Raw genomic sequence first — 8,164 nt, 5'->3', positions numbered from 1 at the left:
AAAGAAACTGATACAAACCCTTCGAAGTTGGGACTTAAAGGCTTTTTTTAAGGTTTTAAATAGTTTGAATTTTAAAACAAAGTTCTTAAGGAATATAATATATCCATGAAAAATGTGGGAAATATTTTCTAAAAAGAAGTTAAACGCATGGAATTTTTTAAAATGAAGTATACACACACCGACACACGTATGTATTATATATGGTCTTGACATTGGGATCTTCTAGATCTAACATACTAATTATTTCAACAACGCACGTATTCAATGGTCTATAGTAAAGAGTTGCAGACTCAGACATATGTTGTGTTGCTGTTGATATTAAATTGTAAGTACTGTAGTTAGAAACCTAGAATATGAGATAGAAAGAATACTTGCGGTTTTTGATAAAGTTCTATTATATCAAGCGAAGAGAAAAAGATTTGATTTACAAGGAAACCAAGAAAAGCCAAAGATATGTATATGCCCACTTTGGTTCGCTTTTGTTCACTAAACTATTTAGGTAAAAATAAATACATCAAATGAAAAATATTGTGAGAAAAATTCAAATTGGAAAAAGAAAAAAAACAAACCGAGTTATTGGAATTAGTTCTTCAAAGGATTCAATTCATGAAAAAATAATAACAATATTCACATGGACGATCTCCATATTCTTCCTTCAAGTGAGATAACAATCACAGAGATATCATCATGATACCTCCGACGATCTCCTTGTGGTATTTCCAACAGTTCATGAAAATCCATACCTAAAATATAACAAACCAAAAAATCAGACTTCAACGTTGGTTGGAGATAATCAAATTTAAATGTAGTTTGACTTATTTATTAAATATTTTATTTTTTCTTACCATATTTGTTGGCAGCACGTAGGAGGACCTCCTGGATCAAGTGTTGAGCTGGATCGCCTTCAGGAAAAGCAGAGATGAAAGATTCAACCTCGAAAATGGCTTCTTGGTTAGAGAAATATTCATACAACCCATCCGAAGAGAGGATCAAGAACTTGTCACGTGACGTTAGCTTGTGATGACATAGAGATGGAGAGCATGTGATGTACGGTGATGTCCCGATGTAGTCGATCCTGAACATCTCTAAAAGTGCATCGTTCCATTTAGGCTGATAACAAAAACAAAGAGACAAAAATAAAAACACAAATATTAGATACAATAAGATTTGTCTATAAGTGTTGGTTCATAAAATCATCTTACAAAACCCAAATAATGCTAAAGGAAATTGTCTATATCAAATTGTTTTGGATAGCCCATGATATATTAATAATGTTAATAATATTCACCTGTTTGAGAAATCCAGCTCCAAATGCACGAGTAACCTTAAGATAACCTTTAACTCTATCATTTTCTATTGCACCATCATCTTCAGGATGTTCCTTCTTGATTCTTCTCACTTCCTGTACTCATTTAAACAAACAAAATTTTAACCCATCAGTTTCTCAATCCACAGACTTAACATTTGATTCTTTGTGTGTTTACCTCTTCAATACGTGTGCTATGTTCTTTGTTAAGCTGTAGAGGAACCAAACTATTACGCGTTATTGCTCCATTCATAAACATTTCTCTAACTTCCTTGATTCTCTCCATCTCCTTCTGCCTCCTGCTTCCAACCACCACATTAGGCTTCCTCGCTAAAACCGCTCGACTGTCTCCAACATTCATGACATAAACATCTTCTCCTTTCATCAACGTCACGAGAACGCATGATCCCATCAGTGCCAATTCAGGATTCTCTTCAACCATCGTATCAGCTAGCTCTAGATACGCCTCCTCTGTTTTCCTCAAAGCCTGCACAAGAGCTCTCAGGACATCTCCGTGGTTTGTTGTCGTCGAGTTTGATCCCTTCTGATCGCAGTCGTTGTCAGATTTGGTATCGTTATTCTCCCACTCGCATCTCCATTTCACACTCTTCTCTTGGTTTCTTGCGCCGGAAGCAACCGCGTCAATGTTCGTCGTTACAGGGAAATTCTCTTTGCCCGAATCCGAATCTTCCTTGTCGGAACGTTTTCCGATTTGAGTGTCACCGTTTTCTCCTAAAGTTCTGAGCTTTTCGTCGTTACAGAGTAACCCGTTGAGCTCCTTTTGCACGGCGGTGTATAGATTGTTGAGTAGATAATCCGGCGCATCGGGACCGCTGAAACCGTCGTAGATTCCGACAAAAACCCATCCGTTTTCTTCAGAGACGACCACGTGTACACGATCTTCCCCTGCTTTCCCCTGAGCCCATTGAACATCCAAAACAGAGCATTTGCTCTGTTCTTCTTCCTCTTCTTTAGCTTCTCGCTTGTGATCAGGTTTAGGATTCTCGTTGACAATCTCAGGTTCATGATGACGATCAGAGTCTGGTGATTCAGAACCGTTGATCGGCTCGATCACACTCTTCTTCGAGCTAGGTTTATTGTTGGAGATTAGATTGGTGAACAAGGCTTTGAATGTGAGAAAGTTCTTCTTTTTCTTCGGTTTAGTTTTTTCCGGTGAGGCTTTTCTTCTTACCTTCTTCTTCTTCATCGGTTTCTCCTTCTCTGTCTTATTCTTTTTCATAAACTCTATCGGACCCGAATACAACCCGCTTTCGATCGGACCCGATAAGAACCTCCTCTCAAACGGACCCGACTCGTGACCCGGCTCGTTAACAATCGGACCCGACTGACACGTGGAGCCGCCGCGCGGCACAGGCTGGAGAGGGAGAGACGCGAAGTTACCAGAGCTCTCGAACGCGGAGGCTGAGCTGTACATACAGTCTGAATCCGACGACGCAGAACCGGAGAGAGCTGTTGACGGATTCGCGCTGACCGAAGCGCCGGAGATCGATCGGAAAGTGGTGGTTTCTGGGATAGGTTCTGATCGGAGAGGAATCTCCGGCGTATAAGAAGGCGACACTGCTACTCCGGTGACGTCCGGTCGTATGTAGCAGAAGGAGTGGCCGAGTCCGTCGTGGACGAGAGATACATCGTATCGCCGGGAGATTTCTCCGGCGACGGTGCCGGTGCAACAGGGGCTCAAAGTGGTGACTCCATTCCCCATCTGTCAAAGAAGTAAGTAACAACACACAGATATGAAGCGATGGTTCATAAAAGGAGGAGATCGATGGTGTGAATGGAGTTTGGTTAATTTATGGTGGAACCAAAATGAAGAAGAAGAAGAGACAGTCACCACCTATGTAAGAGAGAGAGAATGAGAGAGAGAGAGTTGACATTTGAAAGTTTATTCTTTATGAATTTGGTTTATTCTAATGTTAGTGGAATTAGTAAAATTATACTACTTCAATATACTATTTCCGACATTATGCTTTCTACTATTTTAATACTAACTAACGATACAAAAATAATTAGTTTTAAAATAAGGTAATGACTAATGAGGAGGGTGTATAACTTTGCCCCTGTCAACATTCTGAATTAGTGATGCTCTATACAATTTGAGTTTAACTAAACCAAATATAAACACACCATATTTTCTGTTCAGAATTTTATAAAAACAGGTTGTTTTTTTTTTGTAGGGAGTTGACTTTTGAAGAAGATAAAGGAGAGGCATTAAAATATACATTGGCAAAAAGTCAAATGACTTAATTAAGTGTTGAAGTCTCGTAGCTAACCAATTAACTAAATTATTTGAAAAGCTCATTTAAATCATTACGTTACTGTGAAAATGGTAAAAAGAACTCTACAAGTATTTAGAACAAAAAAAAACTATATGTAAAAAACAAAAAAACAGTACTAAATGACGATCTCATAATAGTATTTGTTTCAGTGTTTCTATGAAGATTTGATTGCAGAAAACAAGGTGAATATCATGCAAAATGCTAATTTGGGATAGTGAATAAGTCTTGTGGAGTCAAATCTGTAAAGAAAGAGATCTGAATAATCGTGAGATTCGATTCGACTTGTCCTTTCACCTTCTGAAATTAGAAATATAGTAATACACCCAGAGCCACCAAATGCTTCTTCTCAAAACCGGTTGCTAAATGTAAAAGGCCTTAAACCATAATGGGCTACGAATAATAATGGGCCACATAGTACTACTCTAATGGGGGAGGTGGTTTTTATTTGTCCTTTAATAATATTTTTTTTTAAAAACAAATAAATCAAAAATTCGCGAGACGGCCAATGTTCATGTTACGCACGCTTCCGCTCTCTCCTCTCACTCTCTCGTTTTCGATTTCGCCATGGACACGACGACCGAGAAGATGCTCCACGAAAATCCTGTAGAAATTCATCTCCAACAGGTAAATGAAATTGACTCCGTTTCCTCGGTTTCTGTGATTATATTGATGAGCGCCTTGGAAAATGAGATAATTGTTTTTTTGGTTGTGTGTAAAAATGGCATAATCTGATAGTGTTTAGATGACATTAACTACATTTTGCCTCTGATTACGATAACAAAAGAAGATTATGATTACGTTTCACTACGGAATGAATTCAGAATAACCTTTGGCCTTCATAATCGGTTAATGATCCAATACATTTCATATGGTAGAGACATTGATACAGACTAAAAAAAAAAAAAAAATACAAGGCTCATACTTTTGGCAGAAGATTGATATGTGTTTATGTTTGGAACTTGCTTTCAGGTTTGATTTTAAAAGAAAATTGTAGGTGGAGTGGAGTGGAGTGAGTTGTTAAAGATCACACAGGCTGCAACAATCAGAATGGGGAGGAAGTTGCGTGAGAAAGTGACATGCTCCCCAATACAAAGCCATCCTGGATTCATGTGGGGTCTCTTTGACATTCTTAAGCACAACCATTGGCGTTACATCAAGAAACGTCTTCCTCACAAACGACCCCTCGCTTGTACACGTAGTGCTTCTGCTGGTAATGATTAACTTCTATAATTAGTCTCTCCTTTTTTCATTAGCTTTTTATAACCTCATGAGCATTGCGCCTAAACTAATGCCATGGTTCTACATCTGTTTATAATACTTACCATGTTTTTTTGTTTCCAGATTGTATTTCCGTATCTAAGAGCAAGGTGGAAGATGAAACTATTGTAGTAAGCCCATACAAACTTTGATATGCATTAGATAAAAGTTACTTATCAACTCTCACAACCATTGGCTTCATTGCTTCAGGACTCAGTGAAAAGACCAAAGAAGCCTAGTTCTTCTGCAGTTAAGTCCAAAGAGTCTAACTCAGGGGAGAAACCAAAGAAGCCAGAGGACAAGTCCAAGAATCTCAATTCAGAAGAGAAGCGGAGAAAAACACATTCTGAGATCAAAAGGTCTGTCAAAGCTCTGATCAAGGCGCTTGTAATCGAGGACAAGTCTAAGAAGAAAGGTCGCCACCACAGAAGAAGCTCTACTTATCCTGTCCAATCAAACCCAAAAGAGAAGGACTCATTGAGTGAGTTGGTGGAATCTTCTGATAAGAATTCCTCAAACGGTGATGAGCGTAACCGAGTCTTTAACCAGACGATTGGCATCTCACCCGCCATTGGTTCGTTGAACCCGCTTTATCTCATGTCCGAGGAATCAAGCAACAGTGACAGCGAAGACTTTAAGTTAGATAACATTCCAGTTGATGATACTGACGAAAATAAACCAGATTTTGATGAAAGTGATTCCAAGAAGGAGGATGATGAGGAGGAAGCTTGGCTTGATCCAAAGCTGAGACATACTGAGAATGAGGATGATGATACGTCTCCTAGACGTGCGAAGTCATGTCTCGATGCTCTCAATTTGATACACATGAATAGAAACTTCTTGCTAAAAGTTCTGCAGGATCCAGGCTCTCCGCTAGCCAGGCATTTCCAGAGCCAACAATCTTTTAGCTCCAAAACAATGACTAAAGCTGGATCATTCCCTACTCATGGTAGCAATAGAGAAGATCATAACAATGGTTTTGACTCGGTTGAGAATAAGTCAATGTCTTCTCCTTCCATTGCTGCACAACACAGAGCAGACGGGGTTCAGACGTTTAATGAAGCCATGGAAAAATCTGCTGATGAAGAGGATTTATCTGGTTCTGGTTACACGAGGAAGAGAGGAAAGAACCAAGTGGTGATCAAACGTTTCAAGGATCTAAGGCAGAAGATAAAGCATGTGATTAACGAGAACAAGAACGAGAAACACCGTATCACTATGGATGCTGTCTTAGACAAAGTACCTCGAAAGTACGGGTTTTCTAAAGATTTGAGGCATGACATTTTGAAAGGAAGTCCTGCCAACAAAGCGCAAGGCGCGAAACTGAAGCAGATAAGAAGAACATCGTCTCTGTGTGGGTCTGTTGACAGGTATCTTCAGCTGTATGAAAGTAGCGTTCAAAGAGAAGCGAAGAAGAATAATAATACTTCAGAAAAATTGGAGGCTGAGCTTGAGGAGTCGGCGGTGCCTTCTGAGAAGAGAGTTCCTAAAGTCTTGGGAAGGATTCTTTCATCACCTGAAATGAAATCTCCTTATGCTTTGAAGATTGAGGACCTTCCTGGCCAACTTACAACTTTTAGTAGATCACTCAAACAAGAACAAGATGTTTTGGAAGACATTTCAGAGATCTCAGAAGATCAATCTGAGTCTTCAGAACATGAAATGCCTGAGACTACAGATGATCCTTCTTCTGAAGCAGAACAAGACAGAGAAATTCTTATGCTTGATGTGGAACCTGAAACAAAATCTTTGGATGAATCATCAGGAGACAGTCCTACCTTTGATGAGATTGCTTCTGAATCTCTAATGCCACTAGGTAAATATTAAACATTAAGTCACTCTCTCCATATAGAGATTTTTGATCTCATTGCCTTACTCTAGTCACTTGGATTGATAATGACAAACTTGTTTCTTAGCAGATTCGGATACAGAGAGTGTTTCTAGAAGCAAACAATTAGAAAGCATACCAGCAGCAGAGATCGACCAAGTCCTCCAGGTAGAAGCACAAGATAAAGGGAAGTTCAACTATGTAAGAGACATTCTCGAGATCTCTGGTTTCAACGCACCTGAATCGCTCTCAATGTGGCAATCAGAATACCAGCCGTTAGATCCATTAGTCTACGAAGAAGTGACAACAACAACAGGTTGTATGATCCAAGATCCGGAATGTTCAAGAAACGAAGAAGAAGGCGGTAACTGCAACCACTTGCTTCTCTTCGATCTAATCAACGAGGTACTAATCGAAATCTACGAAAGGTCTTACCATTATTGTCCCAAACCGTTATCATCACTGTGTAGAATCCATCCAATGCCAGTGGGGTATAGTGTTTTGAAGGAGGTTTGGGTTAGGATAAACTGTTACTTGCGTTACAAGCCACTCAACGAGGAATCTTTTGATAAGATTATGAGTAGGGATTTGTCGAGAGAGGATGGGTGGATGGACTTGCAGTTTGAGAGTGAATGTGTGGGGATTGAAGTTGAGGATTTAATCTTCGAGGAGCTCCTCGAAGAGCTGCTTGTATCGGGTTAATAGGGCACTCGAGAACTTGAATCATTTCTTCATTTTTTTGGGTTGTTGTTGTTTTGCTTGGAGTTTAAGGTACATAACAGAGAGAAAAGAACTTGTTGTTTGTATGAGATTTTTTTTTTTTGTTGTGATGAAGTTCGTGTGTAAAATTGACTGTAGAGGAATAAAACACGATGTTAAGCTCTTACTGCTTCACTTACAGTATCTAACAAAAGCCCGTCTAGCTCAGTTGGTAGAGCGCAAGGCTCTTAACCTTGTGGTCGTGGGTTCGAGTCCCACGGTGGGCGATATTCTTTTTACCTGTTTGGAATTGTTCTAGTATTTTAATAAGGAAATCATCAACTTGCAATTTCCTTTTATGATCTCTTTCCTCGCTCACTCGTTTGTGAAGAAGAAATACAAAAGTTACCGGCTCAGAATTGCAGTTCTAGATTCATTTATAGTTTAAAGTTTTAGAGCAATGATCTTTCATACAAGCACTCTTTTAACTTTTTGTAGGGATTAGACTTATCGACACTGCAATATTCCCATACGGATGGTTCTCCTAACTTTTCCATTACTTTTTTATAGATCGATTTTAGAGAAAGTGTTCAAAAGGAGAGATTCGATTCGAATACGCACATAGAATGGACATGGTCGATAATGGACCCACCTCAAGTTGGCTCATGCATACTTTCTTTTGTGTACTTTCAGTTCAATTTGAACAGAGAAGTCTTTGAAGCCAGACTTTGGAACACTACTTTCCTTTGGCAACATCTTGTTTTAGAGACTCTTTTC

At 39.2% G+C, this 8,164-nt stretch overlaps 2 protein-coding genes and 1 non-coding gene across 4 annotated transcripts; 2 read left to right on the top strand and 1 right to left on the bottom strand.

The window, feature by feature from the left end:
- Positions 1–431: 431 nt before the first annotated feature.
- LOC106433527 (probable protein phosphatase 2C 66) lies at positions 432–3,216 on the bottom strand. The gene is made up of 4 exons (XM_013874353.3): positions 1,485–3,216; positions 1,289–1,402; positions 846–1,110; positions 432–743 (listed from the first exon to the last, which is right to left on the bottom strand). The coding sequence occupies exons 1-4, from the start codon at positions 3,027–3,029 to the stop codon at positions 628–630; spliced, it is 2,040 nt and encodes a 679-aa protein (XP_013729807.2). The 5' UTR covers positions 3,030–3,216; the 3' UTR covers positions 432–627.
- An 871-nt stretch (positions 3,217–4,087) lies between these two features.
- Positions 4,088–7,574, top strand: LOC106433528 (protein TRM32). 2 transcript variants are annotated; one of them, XM_048772941.1, is made up of 5 exons: positions 4,088–4,227; positions 4,573–4,813; positions 4,945–4,988; positions 5,071–6,676; positions 6,780–7,574. In XM_048772941.1, the coding sequence occupies exons 2-5, from the start codon at positions 4,651–4,653 to the stop codon at positions 7,388–7,390; spliced, it is 2,424 nt and encodes an 807-aa protein (XP_048628898.1). In that variant the 5' UTR covers positions 4,088–4,227; positions 4,573–4,650; the 3' UTR covers positions 7,391–7,574. The 2 variants fall into 2 exon arrangements, with proteins under 2 accessions (XP_048628898.1, XP_013729809.2); XM_013874355.3 differs by having other exon boundaries at positions 4,089–4,227; positions 4,945–4,991.
- Positions 7,575–7,601: 27 nt separating this feature from the next.
- On the top strand, positions 7,602–7,674 carry TRNAK-CUU. The gene has a single exon. It is a non-coding gene; the product is annotated as a tRNA-Lys (tRNA).
- The last annotated feature ends 490 nt before the right edge of the window (positions 7,675–8,164 follow it).

This window comes from Brassica napus, unplaced genomic scaffold (genome assembly GCF_020379485.1).
Source record: "Brassica napus cultivar Da-Ae unplaced genomic scaffold, Da-Ae ScsIHWf_2060;HRSCAF=2711, whole genome shotgun sequence".
Taxonomy (NCBI): Eukaryota; Viridiplantae; Streptophyta; class Magnoliopsida; order Brassicales; family Brassicaceae; genus Brassica; species Brassica napus.
The sequence above is the reverse complement of the archived record's forward strand: the minus strand, read 5'-3'. Positions and strand labels throughout refer to the sequence as shown.

Bases quoted from the DNA above. Each gene is read 5' to 3' on its own strand.
- LOC106433527 (XM_013874353.3), bottom strand. From the start codon at position 3,029: ATGGGGAATGGAGTCACCACTTTGAGCCCCTGTTGCACCGGCACCGTC. The intron at 1,403-1,484 runs GTAAACACACAA...AAATGAGTACAG, and splicing joins ATAGCACACGTATTGAAGAG to GAAGTGAGAAGAATCAAGAA. The intron at 1,111-1,288 runs GTGAATATTATT...TTTTGTTATCAG, and splicing joins GAGCTGGATTTCTCAAACAG to CCTAAATGGAACGATGCACT.
- LOC106433528 (XM_013874355.3), top strand. From the start codon at position 4,651: ATGGGGAGGAAGTTGCGTGAGAAAGTGACATGCTCCCCAATACAAAGC. The intron at 4,814-4,944 runs GTAATGATTAAC...TTTTGTTTCCAG, and splicing joins TACACGTAGTGCTTCTGCTG to ATTGTATTTCCGTATCTAAG. The intron at 6,677-6,779 runs GTAAATATTAAA...GTTTCTTAGCAG, and splicing joins TGAATCTCTAATGCCACTAG to ATTCGGATACAGAGAGTGTT.